General features: G+C 38.4%; 1 protein-coding gene and 2 long non-coding RNA genes across 3 annotated transcripts in view; 1 reads left to right on the forward strand and 2 right to left on the reverse strand.

Annotated features, from left to right (window-relative positions):
* The first annotated feature begins 1,083 nt into the window (after positions 1-1,083).
* Positions 1,084-2,928, forward strand: LOC148722881 (uncharacterized). The gene is made up of 2 exons (XR_015991397.1): positions 1,084-1,329; positions 1,677-2,928. It is a non-coding gene; the product is annotated as an uncharacterized LOC148722881 (long non-coding RNA).
* Positions 2,929-6,662: 3,734 nt separating this feature from the next.
* On the reverse strand, positions 6,663-7,346 carry LOC148722882 (uncharacterized). Its single transcript, XR_015991395.1, has 2 exons — positions 6,970-7,346; positions 6,663-6,876 (listed from the first exon to the last, which is right to left on the reverse strand). It is a non-coding gene; the product is annotated as an uncharacterized LOC148722882 (long non-coding RNA).
* Positions 7,347-9,082: 1,736 nt separating this feature from the next.
* The window catches only part of LOC111338166 (putative protein phosphatase 2C T23F11.1), an 11,930-nt gene continuing 70 nt past the window's right edge, over positions 9,083-20,942 (reverse strand). The window contains exons 1-12 of the mRNA XM_022944597.2: positions 20,816-20,942; positions 17,720-17,823; positions 16,780-16,863; positions 16,231-16,296; positions 15,241-15,306; positions 14,544-14,617; positions 13,948-14,032; positions 13,429-13,485; positions 12,710-12,793; positions 11,803-11,868; positions 10,803-10,882; positions 9,083-10,676 (exon numbers count right to left, since the gene is read on the reverse strand). The exon at positions 20,816-20,942 is cut by the window's right edge and continues 70 nt beyond it. Coding sequence (XP_022800332.1) covers positions 10,485-10,676; positions 10,803-10,882; positions 11,803-11,868; positions 12,710-12,793; positions 13,429-13,485; positions 13,948-14,032; positions 14,544-14,617; positions 15,241-15,306; positions 16,231-16,296; positions 16,780-16,863; positions 17,720-17,822 — 957 coding nt within the window. The 5' untranslated portion in view covers position 17,823; positions 20,816-20,942 and the 3' untranslated portion in view covers positions 9,083-10,484. The remainder of the gene's footprint in view (positions 10,677-10,802; positions 10,883-11,802; positions 11,869-12,709; positions 12,794-13,428; positions 13,486-13,947; positions 14,033-14,543; positions 14,618-15,240; positions 15,307-16,230; positions 16,297-16,779; positions 16,864-17,719; positions 17,824-20,815) is intronic.

Below are 20,942 nucleotides of genomic sequence, written 5' to 3' on the forward strand. Positions count from 1 at the left end.
GGAAGTGGCGATCAGTTCACGAGTGTGACGTATAAGCGTTTATCGAATAGCCGATCAAACGATATCGAAAGGTCACTGGTCAGCTTGTTAATACAGCTGATGGTTCAGATCTGATTTGTTCGGCACGGACAGTCTCTTATCCCGAAAAATCTGCATTCCTGCTGCTTAGAGCGGTTCTCGCTTCATCGATTTTGCAAGCTTAATACAGACACATCAAATGAAAGTTTTTTTTTTTCTATACTGTATACATCCTGACTGTGGAATGTAACTTTGTTTATTTTGTCTATTGTTTACATCGTCCTTTCCTTATTACACTTGTAAACAATCCAACCCGCATGATAAAACAGGATTAATCTATCGCCATCCTCCTTTATTAAGTTTGTTTAACAGCAAAGGAAGTTACGGACCTCATTTAGATCAACTCCATTTCCTATGATACCCGGACCCACCGCAAGCAGTAAAGGTGTAACTCCCTAATTTGTTACTTTATTTGTTGAATTAAGATGAAACCATTTTACTAGCATTCCAAAAAAATCCCTTCGCGTCGACAGAAAAAAAAAAATCGGTTCTAGCCAACAGCTTTCGTCGGAGTTAAAGTGGATACTCTCAAAATTAAAAACTTTCACTATAAAAAAAAAAACAGATCTCGTGAGAGACCTGTAGTGCTAGCAAAATCCCAAAGAGCGCCAAATATTCCAATTACTTTCTTTAGTTGAAATTTAACACTAAGTCGCTAGATTATCGTAAATTCCGGTTGAAACATCGATAATTATCGTGTTAAATTTCGGATGCCGATGAGACGCCGAGATGGTTCGGTGGGCAGCCGTAAATTAACTCCGGAATGTCGAAAGCTGATATCGCTGCAGGAGTCGCACGAGTATTAACTTCGTAGGCGGTTCCACGACGCCGAGCTTTGCCGACAAGGTCATTAAAAAGAAAGGGGTCATTGATAGTTTCCGATGTCTCTAATATCAGGATGTTTACAAACTAAAGATTTCTAAAACGGGAACAAAGGATTGCAGGGCGTCGCCTAGGTGTCAAGTGGAGAGGTCAAGACTTATTCCAAAAATAACCAGCCCATTAACCACATTATTTTGAACACTGATTTTTGTGGTTCATACCTTATTAAGCTTCAACCTCGATAGACCGTCAATATCAGTACTTCCAAACTTTTATCGTCAAGATCTGTACATTATTCTCTTCGTTTAAGTTGTTATGACTATCCGGGTGCACGCCTATACAGAGGTTTTTCAGCATCATCCTTGCGATCAGCTGTGCTCTAAAAAACTTGGAAACTTTTATTCAAGCTGTCATCATTTGATAAAACAGGTATGCGATAGGGTTTTGTGTGGCCTGAAATAGAAAAGCCACTTTCGAACACGTGGGTAGCTTTGGATGTGGGGAAAAAAAAGTTCTCCACAAAATCTTCTTGAGAACATCTTTTGTGAAGTTGAGGGAATATTCAGGTGACAATCAAAGAAGATTCTTTTCCAAAAGATTTCGATTCGGTTTTTGATCGGAAAAGCGCTGGTAATTTCACCCGTACGCCGTACATCTGACCCACATGTGCACTTGCTGCAATTTACAATAAGATGTACATCTGTGCAACGAGAGAATTAATTTGAAAGGTCAAGTGACAAATTACCACATTTACGCTTTAACAATTTGTTTCGAAGCTAAGGAAACACTGGAACATCTTACGATATTTTACGTCCCTTTGTATGCGGTTTTCCGTTGAACTTCTCGCTGGTCGAGTCACATCCTGCGGCTCGGCCGTAGGCAGCTGTTCTGACGTCAATCGCGGTTTCCGGTGCAGCTCAAATGACTACATACATTTCATCTTGGGATTTCCTGTTCAGGAGAAACGGCATTTTCTTCTCAAGAAATATGATAGGCCAAGTTACAGAACGCTCAAGCACGATTAATGAAAGTGAAACCCTGCCATTTTGGGAGAGATCGTTCGTTTACGGAGTGTTCTGATATATCAACAAAGTTGAAATGGTAAATTGGCCACCGTAACGATTACAAAAGCTGACGTTTCGAGCGTTAGCCCTTCGTCGGAGCGAATAGAAGAATTGTGGGTTGTGTGTGGTTTTAAAGGCAGAAAATGGAACCCATCACAAAACGTATGAAACCCGTATGGAGCCCATCACAAAACGTATGAAATCCAAAAGCTTGTTGACGCTTTGGACACGCAATTAATAACTTTGAATACAGTAAAGCCAAAATAATTCGATCTGTCACAATATGCCGTTGGCGCGATGAAAACCTTCAGTATCTATTTAGGTGAGTGCGAATAATAAACTCTCGCTATTGACCTCAAGTCTTGCGAGATCGGTTACCTTCAGAAAAACAAAACTAAACAGCGAAATAAACAAAGTAGCTAATACAACTTGCTCAATCAGTTGTCTTCAGTACTTATGCTACCTGATACTGTACCTACTTTTTATAAGCAGATAGATATTTAAGTGTATACATGTCAAACAAATTCAATACAGTGAACTCTCCGCTAAAAGACACTCTCAGCTAAACACTCTCTCAGAAGCGGACAGTTCTACTGACGGAGACTTTTTTTTAATTCCCGTATTTTGCCTCCCAGTCAAACTCTTTATTTACAGATTCCCGTAAGCAGACTCTCTCTCTCATCAGCGAACGCGAACATATTTTAAAATGAAAATTTGATTTTTCTTTTATTTAAGTTGACATACTGTATACAGCGCCGAGTGATATCAGTACATCCTCAAGTTTGAACGGCTTTGTCCTAGGTTCTTCTGCCGCCGTTCTTTTGCCTTCTTTATCGGGTAATTTATCAAAGACTGTGAATTTCTCTCCGAATTTCTTATCTAATCTAGGAAGAGAAATGTTTTTTTTTTTCCACAGAACATTCAGTAATTTAAATTAAAGTACACCTTATTGAGTTTTTCCCGATGGAGTCCATGTTCAACTCAGTGCTTTCTCGGAGACTGAGAAAAGTCATTTGCATTAAGAAAGTAAACATTATTTAGTAATTTTTTACATGCACTACTAAATTAGTTTGTGTCTACTTTAAACATAGTCCTATTTCCACTAATAATGTTTACGTCACAGAGCAAATGGCTGCAGTTTCCATTTCCGCATTTTTCCAGATGTAATTTTGAACCTTCGCTTTCTATGCTAATCAGTAATAATAACCCTACCGATTCAGGAAAACTGCTGTTTCTTGATTTCCAATTTTTTGATTTCGTTAAGTGTTGGTATCTTGATATCCAAAGTTCCGGCCCAATGATCGAATCATTCTCGTAATTTCAGTTCGTGTTAATAGTGATAGTGTCTTTGTTGTCTGTGGTAGAATTAAGCGTCGCATCAAAACTTTTACCATCATTCATAATATTTTTTCAATAGAGCAACGTTATTCAATGAATTCAGCTTCATCCATCGGTGATTTTTCTGTCAAATGTTCATAGGCCAAGTTGGCCCATTCAAATCTTGACTACTTGCTTGATTTTCGTGTATTTTGTCTTGTTTGCTGTTTATTTCTGAGTTGAAACAATCCGGCACTGTTACCAGGGACATGTCAAAATTACTTTTAAGAGTTTCTGCTCGCTCTGAAAAAACTCTTAGAATGAAACTGTTTTCATCTGTTGTAAACTCTGTTTACAACGAGATAGAATAAATATATGAAAATCATATATTTTGAACTGCGGTATTTGATACGTATGATGGACGATCCTCGCAGTAGATAGCGCTATTTGAGCAATAGCGAAATTCAGACCTGAAAAAAATCAGGCCTGTACGGGACTCGAACCACTGACCTGGTTCGAGTCCCGTACAGGCCTGATTTTTTTTCAGGTCTGAATTTCGCTATTGCTCAAATAGCGCTATCTACTGCGAGGATCGTCCATCATACGTATCTGTTTACAACAGATGAAAATAAAATGTGAATAGTTTTCTTGCTACAGCGTACACTTTGAAATACTTCACTTTCGATTCTGGCAAATCAAACACAACATACTTTCGGTCTTAAAACAAACAACAATTCAATTTTGTCGCGGTTTAAATTTATCAATCACAGCTGCAACGAGATGTGATACTGTCCGATCCTACAATTAAGAAAATTTTCTTCGGCAGTCATTTTTTCCATAATTTCACCGTGAATCCGTGTTTATTTTCATTCTTGAAGAGCTCTTGTTCAATTTTCTGGGAAACTGAATCAGCTTGTTCTATTGTTTCAAGACCAGAAAGACCGATAGACTCATATAATTTTTTCATGCCTTTTTCCTAAATTATGACCGAGATCTAGGTTTACTCAATTAAAGTTTTTCAAACGCCGACCGGCTTCTGTTTATTAACGGAAGGAAACTGTCAAAAGATTTGAACAATAATTTTCTTGTTCACCGTACCGATCAAGGGTTTACATCGCATTGTTTCGTGGATTATAATTCCTATATAGCTTAAAGCAAGCGCATTGTTGTAAAGTATCTTTGGTGATCGGCTTCCGTATTGTCTTTCTTAAAAGCTGCTTAGTAAGAACCCGTTAAGTCTTTTTTTATTCCACCAATGCCATTGTTCTTAGGTATAAACTGGAACATTAGTAAACAGTGTCGGTAAATAAGACCATCAAGCAATAGACTACACTTTCTATCGGGTTAGCGGCGTAATGACACACTCGGGATGTTGGGGGAACACGGGAATAGTTTATTACTCAGGAGCCAGTGGCGAGTGATTTACAAACGAAGATTTACGGACTTATTGAGTGTTCTCCCAGCATTTCAAGTGGGTTATTACGTTAGTTAGCCAGTGGAGAGTACAGTCTATTACTTTTATAAAATAACTTCAATTTCTTTGGGTTTACTCTTACAAGGAACGACAAATTTCTGACGAATCAGGGTTCACGAATTATCTCACGAATTACATCATGAATTAAAACACCAAACTATAGTCTTGGGAAAAACAGGCCACTCCTTCTCTTTTCCATTAAAAGATTCTTTGTATATATATGGAATAAATATTGACAATAGGTTGCGTTTTGATAATTATATATCAACTATTTGTAAGAAGATAAATGGCCAGTTCAATGTAATGCTAAGATTTCGTAAACTTATCTCTAAAGATACTCTACTAAGATTTTATAAGGCTTTTATTATGCCACATTTTAACTATTGTTCGTCTGTATGGCACTTTTGTGGTGCGCGTAGTACTGAGAAGATAGATACTTTAAACAAGCGAATTCTTAGAGTTATCTTGCAGGATTATAATTTTCCCTATGACTCTCTACTCAGCAAAGTTAACTCCAAATCTCTGTATAAAAGACGCCTTCAGACTTTCTTAATTATATTGTACAAGAGCTTGTTTTTTAACCGCTATCCAGGCTATCTAAAGAATATGTTTAGTTTCCGGTCTGTATCCTATAATCTACGCAGAAATTATATTTTGTCTCTACCGTCTACAAAAACTACTACTTATGGTCTTCACTCCTTTTCATATATGGCTTCAAAACTATGGAACTCTCTTCTGGACTCTTTTAGAACGTCTGACTTTTCTGATTTCAAGCGCAGGATTCTACAGTATGACTCTTTCTCATAGTTAAATTTTAGAATGTTACAATTTTACATTTTACATTTTAGTAGTATTTAGAATTATACTTGTAACTCGAAGATACTAGCTTATTCTTTAGCTACTCCAAATTCGAGATTAAATAAAGTATATGTATGTATGTATGTATGTATGTATGTATATCTCCGAGCTATTAGACTTAGACTTAGATCATTGTAAATTACTACAATTTACAATTCCGTTTAATCCTAACATTCACATAAAAAAAGACAAAGAGTTTCTATGATAGCCTTAAAAATTAATCATCTTACTTTTGTTTTAGATTTTCTCATGTAAGGCATATTGTTGTTAAACGATTGCCGGCGGTATACAATATTTAAGTTATCTTAAACTCCTACTCCAAAGTGACCAAATGCTACCAAAACCTTATTGAGAAATTGTTTATTTAATTCTATCAGTGTTCTTCAATAATCGTCACGCTATTGGAAAAATTGTATCAATTTAGAATTAACGGTACCGAAAAGATAATCACTTGCGTTTTGATGATCAATCGCAGGAGGGTTTTCTTTCTTCCTTTGTTTACAAACTGGGTGGAAAACGTTTTTATAAAAAGAATGTCCATGCCGCCCACCCTTGATGAATATATAGCCGAGGAATATCAATTACGACTGAAAATACAAACATAAAACTGGTAACTTCCTTTTGCGTTGAGAGGGTGACCACTCCCGTAGGTATAATCTGCTTTTCTAGTGGATAGGGTACCTTAGTATGAATGCGAGAACAACGGATGCAGTTAAGGAAACGAACAAATTATAATTATTATTTTTGATAACCAAAATATTCAGTGTTTGCTGAAAGAGGCGACTGTTTACTGAACTTGAACTGCTTTATGCGATGAGACGATCTTTTCGGTTTGAAGATCATATTCTATAAATACATGATTTTCTCCTCCCCAGGCACTAAGCCTCTTTAAAGAAAAATTGAAAGATCAAGACCTTTCTATTTCTGGATAGTAATTGATACTCAGTATCAAAAGATAGGCATTCTTTTTGTGGAACAAAGTGAATCAAGCCGAAGTGAATCGATGTTTATCGTGTTTATGCTCGGGTGATCGATTTCAGTCGTGGGTGTGTCGGGAATTCTCGGAATGTCTCTCGATGGCGATGTTTGTTTGCTTGTGATGAAAGAAAACGCCAGATGACTTGGGCGGTACCGTCTAGGAATTTCTTAACAACGACAGGAATTTTTGCCCAGCTCAGCAACAGATCTTCGAGAATTGTCACCGTGATGTTTACTGGTGAGTTCTTGTGGACTGTTCGACTCTGATGTAGTTTTTTTCCTAAACTGAATCAGACCATTTATGATTAAGTTTAGTCGAGTAGAGTGGAACAGGATGAATCCTGAGGTATTTCAAATTAGTCATTAATTCTGTCTTACCTTTGCTTTGCTTTTATCCAATTGCTATTCTCGTCATTGTGGATCGGAAAGCTCCATCGATGCGCAAAGATTCGTTAGTTTCGAGGCAGGCAGCCGTAAGTGTACAACAACTGAGTCCTTTAATGACCTCTGTGGTGGTAAAGCGCAAAGTAAAACTGATAAGAACCTTAATGCTTTTAGCATTTTTGTTACTGGTAAGATTGAAAGCACCGTTTTTTCTTTCATCATTCTCTCTTGGTTGATTTCAGTAAATAAATTAAATAGAAGGCACATACACAGTTCGGTTCTTCTGAAAACCCGAAGACGTAATGAAAACTTTCGAATCAAAGACGAAACCCAAATTTCGAATTATTCGTACCCAGACCACAACGGTTTTAGGCGAGCACTACGCTTTCTTCATTTTTTTCATTCAGAGCAACAATTTGAAAATACTAGAACGGGAAAATTGATTTTGTTGTCAACTCTAAAAAATAATTCGTGCATTTGTTGCAAATAACAGTTATTTACAAGTTGTAAGTAGGAGTTATTTTGAATTGAGTAATACGTGGGGTCAACTAAAATTTTTACGCCAATTTCTTTCGTAGAATTTTGGTTCTAAAGTAATAATTTTGTAGGCTCTTATATTGTTGACGAGCCTTTCATTTACAACTTCTACAGTGTTATTATTAGCAACTGGCATAAATGCAATGAACAATTTCTTGTAATGTTATTTCTTCTGCCAGAAAATTCCACATCAGCTGAGCTTAACATTAGTCTTTGCTGGTCGCCGTCAAAACAAATAACGTAAAAGGCAGGCGCGACTTTGGCGCCCTCTAATGTTGTGTCTGCACCGGAAAGTCGGAAAAATTTACCAGTCGGCATCTGTTGATCGTGTATGTTTATGTTTATGAAATATTCCTTTTCTGAGATTTTGCTTACCTGGTTAAGACACGGCAATTGCAAGACTTAACGTAATACAAAGGTTGTATTTTGATGGCATCAGTCATTTTCACAAGGAGGAAAAATAACGTCATGTATATAATTTTGATGCTATCCAGGTCAGTGAGTTTTTGAGGGACCGGTATTAATGGATGCCAAGGGGGGAGGGTAGGGGAGATTTGGAGGAGATAGGGCTTTTCAATTTCCCTATGGTCCCTCACCGGTAGTTAGTTGGCATTTAATTCTGTACAGTCCCCCCCCCCCTTCTACTCTGTTGGCGACAACTGATCCCCACTTTGTTCTCCTGTTGTCCCTCTCAAAATCCTCCACTCACCCCTCCCCCTTTCCCGGGCGATAAATAGGTCCCCCCCCACCCCACAAAAAAAGAAACAGGTCTCAAAGGAAACTAGGATTGAATTGCAATGGGCGCCTTGCAATAATCAACATGTGATTGTTTTATGATTGAATTAGTTTTCAATGAAGGCCTCATAAACCTTAGCTAAAAGATAAAACGATTCCTGTTGCTTCCCGGACGCGTTTCACTTTCTAGTAGCTGTTACCGTATTTATTCGATCAAGTGCTCTGTGCGGTTATTGAATCGATGGACCTTAAGAGTGGGCACTTGTTTGTGAGGCTGGGTTCTTATTCAATTTTCACAATTTTCTGCAAGTAGTACGTTTTATTTAATGCAAAACAGTAAGTGATAACAGAACGCGAAGATGTGCCATAAACAGCGTTTGTGAGCCACTAAAGAAAAAAAAAATTCAATGATTCACAACTGTTCGCCTAAGGCGAAGTGAATATTGTTAGATATAGACCCCTCGACTTCGTCTCGGGGATCATTCTATAATATTCACTTCGCCGTCGGCGAATAATTATTAAATATGACGCAATCCTCGACCAATCAGAGGGGAAGCATCTCGGTAATTACCGCATAATGTATCTTGATACTCCTCTTGTGGTGTTCAGCTTTTTTGTTTGTTTGTCTTTTTTTTTTTTGAAGGGAGAGGAGTTGCGGGCGCTAATTAACTTCTACCCGTAGGGTCGGCGCTTATTCAAGGTTGGGCGCTTAGTCGAATAAATACGGTATGTACAGGGATTAAGGGGAAATGTAGTCGTGGCGAATCGTCAACGATAGCACTGATTGGTAGTTGAGTCTTAGCCTGGAATAAACATACAAGAATCATAAAAAATGTTTCTGTAGAAAAACTGATTTAACACTTATTTACATCCAGCTTGCATCACCATACAAGTCCAACAAATTTGCAATAGTCTATCACGCACTCACCGACTCGAGGTCACGCAAAACTTGCTCAATTAGAAATGTTTTGCCACACCTCAAATACCGTGAAAGAGAACTTCAATACTTTACAAAAACTTTCAACTGCCACACTAAAACAAAAAAAACAACTACTTTTCCGTTTAAAAAAGCGAAGTTTGTCAACACCCCAGTCCTATCATTTAAATAACCGCTACTGAAAACCAAGTCCAGTCAAAATAGCGCGCATATAAAAATCACATCCTTAAATCACTAATGAATGTTAGTCGTAATTCACGACACGACGCGTTATCTGTAATACTATTCCGGCCCAGTGCTTCGCGTCAAGACTCGATAGCGCCACGAAGCGCTCCGACTTTTATTCCGAGCTCTATTGGATGCATAGACATATCAATCTGTAGTTCAACGGGGTAACGAAAGTTCTCCGAGATAACTACGACGCCAGTAAGTCAACGTTTCGCAAATATTTCCTGAACAAGACTCAGATCTTGAATCTATTGAATAATGCCACGAATTTTTAACCTGTGGCACCCGAGAAATTCAACACAAAAATATTTCAACTCTTCAAATATTTCTTCCCTATTCGAACCAAAGAACTATCACCTAAATACTACTGGGATGAACTCGGATGACCCTGTCTCGCTCATCACCGCACGTTAATTAAATACCAGCGCAGATACGTTAATGCTCGATTTTCAGCGGTCAACTTTGCATGTGCAGTTTGACACTCAGGCCGTCGATTATCCAGGGAATGTTCGCATTGCTTCAGGAAAAAAGTGTCTGTTCGCTGACACGCGATCCTTCATTGTGTGAACCCTTTAGTTAGTTACAAGGTGAACGCGACTTTGTGTTGTCCACTGGAACAAAAAATGCTGGTGATTCCATTTCTTCAAAATACGATTGGCTCTTTTACGCCACTTGATCTACAGTCAGACTTACAACACAACCGAATCCACAACCAACAGACCTTCAATAAGGGTCAAGTTTTCTACGATAAGCCATTATTCACTTTGGCAAATTGGCCCCCTTAAAAATAGAATTAGAAAAAAAAGAAAAAGGAAGAAGAAAAAAAAACATGCAAGGGTTTAAACTCCATCATTGCACATTCACTCTGCTGCATTCTCAGAAGAGCACACAACTCGTTTGACATTTCGCTCTTTCCGTTTGTGCTTTGGCGCAGTCCAACTCTAATACTTGTCACAGTTTTAATCTTAACCTCGTCAACGCATTTGTAACTTCTATACATCATCCCTTGATCCTCCACCGCAGACTTGCTCGTGTCGCCAACGGAAATGGTGAAACCAGGCTGATATTAATGTCAAGAGTAAAACGGTGCCGAGTTGCCATTGTAAGCAGAACTAGAGTCACTCGGTCTTGAACATTTTTGGCAGAGGTCTTCGTATGTTCCTCCTTGTAATAAACAAACGATAATCACTGTCATGTTGTCGCAGCCTAATCCTCCCATCTGACAGTCCGGGGCAAGGCATCTCGTTAGAAGCTCTTCGCAAATCTAACAACGAGAACGGGCCAGGTTAAATTTCACGGAAAAAGTATCAAAAGTGATCTTAGATTGCTTTGGTTCTTCACAGGCCTGGTCCATAAATGTGAACACTCAGAGGATAATCACTTAACACACCTGTTCAGGTTCCATTTTTTGAGCTATCCTAATTCTTACAAAATCGATTACTTCTTGATTAGACAGAACATCCCAGATACCTGTAAAGGGAAAAAGACTTCAGCGGTTACGCACTACACTTAAAGAAAACTCACTAGGAGACGGGCTGTTCCAAAGCAAAGTGCACTGGACACATAATTGTTCACCAAGGGGGGGGGAGGGAGGCAGGGGGGGGGAGGGAGGCAGGGGGGGAGGGAGGGAGGGGAGGCAGGGGGGAGGGGAGGTAGGGAGGCAGGGGAAGGGGGGAGGGGAGGGAGGCAGGGGGAGTGGAGGTAGGGAGGCAGGGGAAGGGGGGAGGGAGGCAGGGGGGAGTGGAGGTAGGGAGGCAGGGGAAGGGGAGGCAGGGGGGGAGGGGAGGCAGGGGGGGAGGGGAGGCAGGGGGGAGGGGAGGCAGGGGAGAGGGGAGGCAGGGGGAGAGGGGAGGCAGGGGGGAGGGGAGGCAGGGGGGGAGGGGAGGCAGGGGGTGGGTGTCTGGGCCGTCAAATTAACCTGTTTTGAAGTAGTGTTCTTATTCGAGATATGGTGTAAATATATAAATGTGTTTCTTAAATCAAACTTTGTATCCCTCCTATCAAGAATTCTTGGATCCGTCCTTGTCCTAGATTAGTCATGAAGCTATGACAGTACCTCTTTCAGTGCACGAGTTTAAATGGTTATTAGCCAATTATGTGCGGATGAAACTTAGTGAGTTTTTTTTGGGGGGGGGGGCGTGGGGTGGGGGGAGGTTTTACCGAGGACCGACCAGGATCTCGTCCAGTATGCTAGAGAAATTGGGAATAGGTTCAGCCATTAATAAGCCACTATAAGCGGCGGAAGTCTTAACCAGGGCTAGACCATAAATTTGCCATTCAAATGGTTGGATTGAAAGGAAACTTCACGATGACAAAAACAAAGTTCCTCAGAGGATGTTTAAAGCCCTGAAACTACCGCGATTGGAAAACAGCTTTTCTCAAGAACTTACCATCACAAGCTAAGACAATGAATTCATGATCTGGTGTAATTTCTTTCTGTATCACATCGGGCAGAGCTGAACAAAACAAAACAGAGCCACATAAATGAAAATTCATTACCTAACTCGGAAAATCCTGAATTTCGTTCACTTTCAACACACTAATAAAACTAATATTGCCTATGCGATCAGTAAAACTAATTTCCTCTAGGACAACCTCCTCTGTTGATACCTATGTAGGTAATTGTACGCGTGAATATTATCTACATTCAATTTCTGTCAATTCAATATCCTGCAGTGTAGACGATTTATTACGGCGCGCGTTCGTTTACAAAATCGGCCATGTTTAATTTGAAGTAATGAGTCGACAGTAGGGGGAGGGGGTGCAAATGGGCACTCACTTGCCCCCTCCCCTTGGGTACAATTTCTTTCCGCTTTCATTAGAATCAAAGTGACAGCCCAAATTACGCCTGCTACGCTTGCTAGAAATTTTACACAAACATACAGCTCTAAAGATTAAGGATGAGGATGGCTTATGTCAACAGTCCAATCATTGTCAAAAATTGTACTAAAACCACAGCAAACATCACTTAGGACTACAGTGGTTCTCCTTTATCACTGACAATGCTTCGTAGGGCCCACTAACATTGTGGGGGGTGGGGGTGGGGTTAATTCCCTTGTTACAATTAGCTGCAAAGCTGCCAAGAGGTCCATTTTAAGACCCTTCTTGGTTGAGTTGGGCAGAGGTTAAACCATTTGGGTCTGAAACCAGGTAATGTTTTGTTATGTTCTCTAAAATTAGGTCCTGAAGTTGAGTGTACTTTAAGAAGTTTTATTTTTAACTGCACAACATTTTACTCCCTTGTATAAGCTACCTACTGACAACTAACCACACAGCTCACTTCATTGATATCAATACCTGTTACAATCTGCTCCTCTGCTGACTTTTTGTCATTCCTTTTGAAGCAGAAATCTCCAAGTGCTCTTGAAAGGGCTAAGTTGCCTATAACATCAACGACGTAAGAGTCAATACCAAATAAATAAAGGCTGATAGTTTCTAAAGAGACTGTTTGGGGCTGTGTCGGTGGGGTAACGAAATAATTTGGATATATCAACAAAGTTGAAATGGTAAATTGGCCACCGTAACGATCACAAAAGCCGACGTTTCGAGCGTTAGCCATTCGTTCCGACGAAGGGCTAACGCTCGAAACGTCCGCTTTTGTAATCGTTACGGTGGCCAATTTACCATTTCAACTTTGTTGATATATCCAAATTATTTCAATATCAAATAACCTTACTTTACATGATTTCTACAAAGTTCTTGCCGATTACTTTCTAATTCGTGGCTGACACCATTACTCATGAAAACGATAAACTATTTGTGTTAGTGGAGTGTCTGTGTGACACCATAAGTGAGAGGAAACAGTAATAAATAAAGTAGAAAACATGTGGTTATGGTGTTAACCATATCACATGGAGTTTTTACAATGACCCAGCCAAGCACAGACTTATCAAGCAGGGCTTAACATGCAAAGAAAAAATAAATTAAAGCTCTGTTTTTATGCATGGCTAGATCTACAAGACTAATTTTCACTACAAAGCTATTGGGAAACTTATATCGTTCATTTCAGCTCTTACCATTAACTCTGTTGAATTCCACCCAGCCACCAGCTGCTATGATTCTTCTTGTTTCATCTTTTGAGAGACAAAAAGACAATCACTCAATGAAGATGTTCCTTGACTAAGGTGCATGAAGTTACTACAATCAGTATTGCCACTGGAATTGCTACATTTTATATCAGGGCTAGCTCTGCAAGCCAGCAAGATGAAGTGAGTCCTGTGATCTGATTGGATATCAAGCAGGCAGTGTTGCACAGACCAAAAAATTGCTTGCACCTGGTTTACTTTGTTTATAATTTCCGGGAAGCTGTTGTGACTTGTCGCTTGGTTGAATATGCATAATTTGATAACAATCCTAACTAAACAGAAATTACTCCACTGCCAGCAGAAGAATCACCTACCCATAACATAAGAGTAAATACAAATGAGAAACAGCAAACTGAAAAAAGCAACAACTACAACCAACCCAGCCACCAGCCAGTGAACCTTAAGAGGGCAAACCACTGTTGGCAAAGAAAGATACTTAAGATACATTACCATCATTGCTTGGTTTATGATCAAAGGAAAGTTGTTCCACTGCTCCCCTCTTTGATGCAATGGCTCTGGAGTCCCCAACATTTCCCTGATAAACAGGACACTCAGTCAATATGTGCACAATGAACACAGGCAGAGATTCATGAAATACATCATATTATAACATAACCAAAGTAAAGCGCGCGCTCTGATCGGTCAATTTAGCATCCCCCATTTGCCCATGGGTGTACGCCGCTGACGTGAGCAAATGCAAAGACTATTTTTCCGCGTGCACTTGTTTTTTTCTGGTTGCGTAAGGTTTGTTAAATAAAAGGGAACTCTTTAGCTACAATGTATCAATGTTATGTTATAAAACAAATGGTAAACACCACAGCGTACACTATTGAGTTATGGATGCACTTGGGAGGTTTGCTAAGCACTCAACAAGCTAGAGTTGCTCTCGGCTATCGCCTCAAGCGACTCTTACGCTTCTTTTGTGCTTAGCAACCTCCCACGTGCATCCATGACTCAATAGTGTACGCTGTGGTGTCTACCATTTGTTAAAGAGGAATAAAGACAGAAACAACATAAGGTAATTATCATCATAGCATCAATCTTACGCAATAAATCTTGTTATTTTTGAGGATTATGACTATGGCAGTTGTTCCAGCCATTTCGTCCTTCATTTGATCATCTGAAAACAAAACACAGCAACTTCATAGAAAATACAACCCTTGAAACCTTTGCTTCTAACATTCACGAGTAAAAAAAAAAACTTAATCATCCTACATATGACCGTCCATCACCAATCCTTTGTATGACTCATGGTAAATGCTAATTCTGCTGTATGACATACTTTCTGATTTTAAACTTCATTTTCTCAATTGAAACAAAATCCGACAAACCCCCATGAAATTAAAAAAAGAAGGGAGCTGCAGATGTTTGAGGTGTTATTCACTGCCCATATTTTTACAAGTCCCTCTTTATCAAAATAATATATGCATGGATGATAATAACTAGAATACTGCTCTTGAAACTCCTTGCCAAACCACTACTGACTTTACATTTCATTTACCAACAGATGGTCATCTCGCAAAAGAAAACAAGCTATAATTTCAAGATAGATCACACATACATTTACATATTAATCAAACTTGGGCTATAAATATCTTGCACCCTCTGACTGTTGGCTTCCATTCTTTAAGAGCCTTACTCAACAATATCTTGGGGATGTGTTTAGTGGTTTGTACACTGGACAGGTCAAGAAGTACATGATCCAGCTTAACCATTCAGTTTTCCCTAGTATATAAGGCATACCTTTCTGCATATCAATGTCACACGCCAAGAAACCTCCCTTTATTGCTTCACCTATGTTTCCCTTGGCTAAAAAGAAAAAAAAATTAGTAAGAAAGTGAAAAATTGGGCCTTATCTATAAATTCAAATGAATATATCAAAATGCAAGTGAATAAAGCATATTTAGCTAATAATGTTAAGATGGCTGAACACAGTTTTTGATACCTTTGTTTCTTTCACCACTTTCTCTTAAACCCTTGATCTCTTGGTCGCCAAAATTGGCAGCAAGCAAGTTAACAACACAAACTTTGTTTTTTTGATAGTTGAGCTGATGCATGTGCCATTGCCATGGCGACATGAATAGATCTAAACAAGCAATTAAAATCAGTTTTGTTTCTTTGTAGAAAATCTAGTTATTAGATTTTCTTTATAATTTACATGCAATGAGCTTGTATTGATACTCACAAGTTAACACCATTTTGCTGACAATTTAACAGAGAGATCTTAATTATCCCTTGTTGAAGGTTTACTCCATTTTCTAAAATTTCCTTTGTTTCAATTTTTTTTCAATACTCCAGTTCCTTATTTTCTAAAGTATTCTTGTGCCATATTTTGCAAAATTCTAATGAGTGGTTCTCAAGAAATAGGCATATTTCCAAGAAAGCAATTTTCCATTCAATCGCAATTTTTTTACTTACTATGCATGCACTACATTTAACTGGGTTCTTTCAGTAACAACGAAAAAGCTGAGAATTGCTGGGTTCTTTGCACCATTAACTTTTCCAACATATCTTTGTAATAAAAGATTAAAGCCCTCAATATACTGCGCCAACTATGGAGAAAAATAGCACAGATAGTGCTGGTACGTGTTGAGTAAATAAAATGACCGCTCTACTGACAGCATATTTGTTTTTTGCAATCCCTGTGCGCACGCTGAATTGCATCAGCAAAACCACGCCCAAAAACTGTGTTCAGCCACCTTAATGTACCCTAATAATGTTACTATGCCTTACCCCAGGCAGGATGAGAGGTGATTTTTGTGTGAATGCTTTTACCACAATACTCTGCAACCCGTGCACCTAGCAGTGAAATACACAGACAAGAGATATGATCAAAAGTACACCAAACGTGCTATTCACGAGTATTGCACAATTTCCCTGATGAATGGCAAAGATCAGTAACTCAACAAGAAACTCATTGACAAGTTATTTGTCACTAGTTTCTGAAACAAACAAACAGCTTACAAGAATTTATCAACATTTCCATGGTTATCATCTCTGGAACAATGAGCAAGAATGCAGCAAAATTCCCTTTTAATTAATACTTGCTGTGTTATTCAACATATGGAAACTGCACTTTAATTTGCATGTAGATCACAGAGTGTAGAATTGGCTTGAATCATAATCAGAATCCACAAGCATTGTGAGATCATGTTGAAACTAAGAGGGATCCTTCATTCAAATTAAATGAAATATGGTGCAAACAATTTCTCAATTAGTTGTAGCTATATATAAAATAACAACAGCATACTCCTATTGTTTAGTGTTGCAGCACGTAATTACCTCCATGTCCATCATAAACTCCAAAAAAAGCAGTGCCTTTGTCCTCTTTAAGAGATAAAATCTCTGTATGGGAATCCTCCATGTCTAAGTTGTAAGTTAAGGAACATCAGGGTTTCCTGTTGTTTTCAACATATTGTATATTGCTTGTGCCTTTAGCCAGCTCAGAATCCACACAAAGGAGGGGTGCTGCCAAGAATTTTTGGCAAGGGTGTGTCCCCCAGTTACCTCAATCCTGACCCTATTTCAAACCAGAACATGTCACTTTCTGAACCTGTTGCACAGTTGGCCTCTAAAATCTAAACCTTTTTCCCCACCTTATGGTTTGCTGTATTTGGACAAGCTTCCTGTTGGTGCTTCAGTCTAGAATTGATAAAATTTTTTTTCCTATAATGAAGCTTTAATGACATGATCAAGTTACTCTCCTTTCTCTTTTATTCATTTGGAGTTACTAAGACAGATATATTTACAACAGATGCTGTTGTGATACCAAAGAAATCCATCCCCAATGTAAATCTGTGGATGTTTTCAGAATAATGTGCCCTTAAGACCATACCCTTTGCAGTCACAAATATCTACCTAGCTTGCAATGGGTAGTGCATCAAGTGTTCTCCAGACACTTTTTTAGTATCCAGCTATAAAGAAAGTTACGTAGCAAGGAAGTAATGAGAAAGTGCCTGCTGAAACACATGATTGTCTACACTTGCCAATCCACTCCCAGTTGTAATTGAACCTTTTAGGTACATACAACAATAAGCAAAGGTGAAATAGGTTTCACATCAAGAAATGTTCAATGTAATTCACCGCTTTGCCTTCTTTAGGAAGATGGTGTTTGCAGTAGCTAGCAAAAATGCCAACCACCATTGCTTGTGGATAACACTTGGAATATCCCCTGAGCCATGGTTCATCAAATATTTTAGAATGTCCGGCTGTAAAAGGATACTTATTCTCCATCCCTGCATGCAAGAAGAACCAACTTTGTACAACTTGTTTGAACAAGAGGAAGTCTCTTTAGTAGTGACTGGCTCTGAGAGGGTCTGACCCATTCTGAAAATACAAAATGCTTCTTGTTATCACGTGACCCATATGATTGCACTGACACAATAATTTAGAAAACCAAAACAAATGCTGACGTGTATGGGGTGGTATGAGTTGACATGAATCACATCCAGAGATAGCCTTCCCACCTACACAACTCTGTTTCATTTTCCAATAATGTGAATTCTGTTTGTGGAATTTGACTTAAAATAAACAGAAATGAGGAAATAAGTCTTGCTTTGCAATGAATTTTGCATTTGTGTGCTGACTACAAGAAATAACTTAAGTTTTCCTTGGAGAATCTTTCTTGTTACTGTTGAGCCCCTGTGTTATGAATATAATCATGCCCTATTTACACATAGGTTCAAACATATTTATATTCATTTTTTAGAGGTAAAATACTTATTGACTGAGTTTGGTTGAGTCAGAAAGGAAAATATTTTGCTTTCAGTCATGACCCACACAGCCAGTGTAGCATCAACATAATGACCGTAAGTCCAAATTTTCCATCCTGACCTTCCAGTCGGGCAATAGGTGCACAATAAATAGGCCATATGGAGTTAATTAGGCAATTGAGATCAGAGAATTCTTTAGCAGCTTTGCACAAATCTTTGGGTATATTTTGATGACCTGAATTAGTCCAAATTCAGATGTGGAGGCACTTTTCTGGATGAAAACCCCGCAAAATCTTCAGCACCATAGAAATAAACTGTGAAACACTGTGAAAAATACTTATCAGACACTGACTAAGAGTTTCTAACGAAACTGTGGTGCTGCGTCGGTGGGGGTAAGAAGGTAATAGGTTATATCAACTAAGTTGAAATTGTAAATTGGCCACCATAACAAGTTAAAAAGCTGACATTTCAAGCGTTAGCCCTTTGTCAGAGCAAAGACAAAGGGGTAACGCTCAAAACGTCAGCTTTTTAACTTGTTATGGTGGCCAATTTAATATTTAATAAGTTGAACTGTCTTCAAAATTATTTTCCTTTGACATGATCTTCTTTAACTGAAACAATTGAAGGGTATAAAGGGAGAATGGAAGAAGATTGTTTATGCCTAAAATTTGAGTGCAATGGATGAATTTTCACAGAAAGGTAAGCTAAGGTGAGATTTGAAGTTTTCCTCTCTGAATTTGTAATTTGTGAAATACCATTTAAATACATGATCTGTCCATTTTTCTAAATATTTGTGCATGAAATGGGAACAGGGTCAACCCTTTGCTACCCTCTTCCCTCCTAACACTTACACTTCCAGGAGTGTGATTAAGAAGCAACTCTTTCCTGTAATATCCATACATTATCCAGCAAATGGGTAATGAGAATACTCAAACTTATCAAGCAGAAGTTATCTTGATCTAAAACTAAATGCTTGCAACTAATTTGAAAGGAAATACATTGCAGCTTGCTAGAGGGGAGAATTAAAAATCAGATCTTGGGAGTTCAAAGAGGAGGATACAACAACAAACAAAGGCAAACATTCAACAATTCCAACAGCTTGAATTACGGTTTGGAGGAATCCATTAGCTTAAAAAGACACATTTCAAAATTGTTTAAGGAAAAAAAAAAAAACAGAACATGTCTTACTTTAACGTGTTAATATTCCACAATTTATGCAGACTTCTGTGAGGCATGGTTAGCCAAGGATGTTTATTTCCCGTCTTTATTACATGCAAAATTATACTTCAAAACAAACACCGAATTCAGAAAAAAAAAGTATCAAATTAGGGAATGATTTGGAACTTGAAACGGAATTTCTTGTTTCTACGCAAATTTTCTGCACTTCAAGTGTGTGTATTGATTTCACCACCTTAAATATACCTGATATATAAATGGGACTAATTACTGCTAATTTTCCACCCTAGAGCCTATTTAACAGACACTTCCAACTCACAGCAGATAAAAATCTTTTACGCCAAACAAATGTAATCGTTGTCGCAGGAAACAGTCAATGACACAACAAACATTTAGCAACAAAAAGATATCAAGCCGCTTCATATCACCAATTAATATTATACAATGGGCAAAATTTAATTTTAGAAAACAATGTCTTGCATTTTGTGCACTAAAAATATTCAAACTTTCAACATAAGAGCATATCGCTTAAAATAGAAGCACAGAACCAAAGGTGTTTTGTTACGCAGCAATATGAAATCCAGTCCATCGGTAGGAACGGTGTTTACTGAACGCTGTAGCCGCAAAATTATTCTTATGCTACACATTATAATACAATAACGGCATCCTTCATTACGCTAAGAAACAGCTGTATCCATAAGGTTTAAATACAGCTAATAATAGTTCCACTAAACCATCAAAAGGCATAGAATAACACTGTTCAAAGGACAGAGTTCTCTCTCAAACATTGATCAAAACCAGTGTCCACGTTGCGCGAAATTACATTGAACAAACTTCCCGAGTTTCAACACGATAGCCAATTATTACCTTGTGTTTTGAACAAAACGAAGCAAGGCCATCATGTATTATTAAAAAATTCGTCCACGCAAAAAGAAAATCCCGAATATAAAATGCATCGAGTGCATTCAAAACGCGTAAAATTCAAATTGTACTCAAGTGTAATATTGTTGTGTTTCGTGTTTACGCTACCGAAAAAACCAAAAAGTTAAACAGAGGCTGTCGATTATCGTTCGATAATACAGCTTTGACCCGATCGTCAAAGACTTACTATTGTAAGCGAGCAAGGTACTGGGCTTGCGAGTCGCTAAAATTTTTCCTTTCACTTCTGGCAGATCGAGTTTGTGTAAGGAAAAAGTTCAACAACTTGCAGGAAACGGCAAGCTTTAATTTTAGAAATATCTATCTTGTAGAATTTTTAGAAAGAGAAGAACAAGCGCAACACACAAAAGAGTAGATGATAGTATTAAAAGGCAACAAGCCTTAATTTCTCATCGCAGCAGCAGATAACGAAAAGAAAAGTGTGCAAGGGGATAGATAAAAGCCTGTCTATACTAAAGTTAACAGTTTACATCAGACAGCGAGTAACTCACCTTGAATTTGACGAGGAATTAGTTTACACCAAACCGCTGATCCAACACAATACAGAGATAGTTTGAATCAAAGAAGCTGATAATATTAGCGGAGATCAGAGCTAGTGCGTACCAATGTTTCATGTAA

This window comes from Stylophora pistillata, chromosome 9 (assembly GCF_964205215.1).
Source record: "Stylophora pistillata chromosome 9, jaStyPist1.2, whole genome shotgun sequence".
Classification (NCBI taxonomy): domain Eukaryota; kingdom Metazoa; phylum Cnidaria; class Anthozoa; order Scleractinia; family Pocilloporidae; genus Stylophora; species Stylophora pistillata.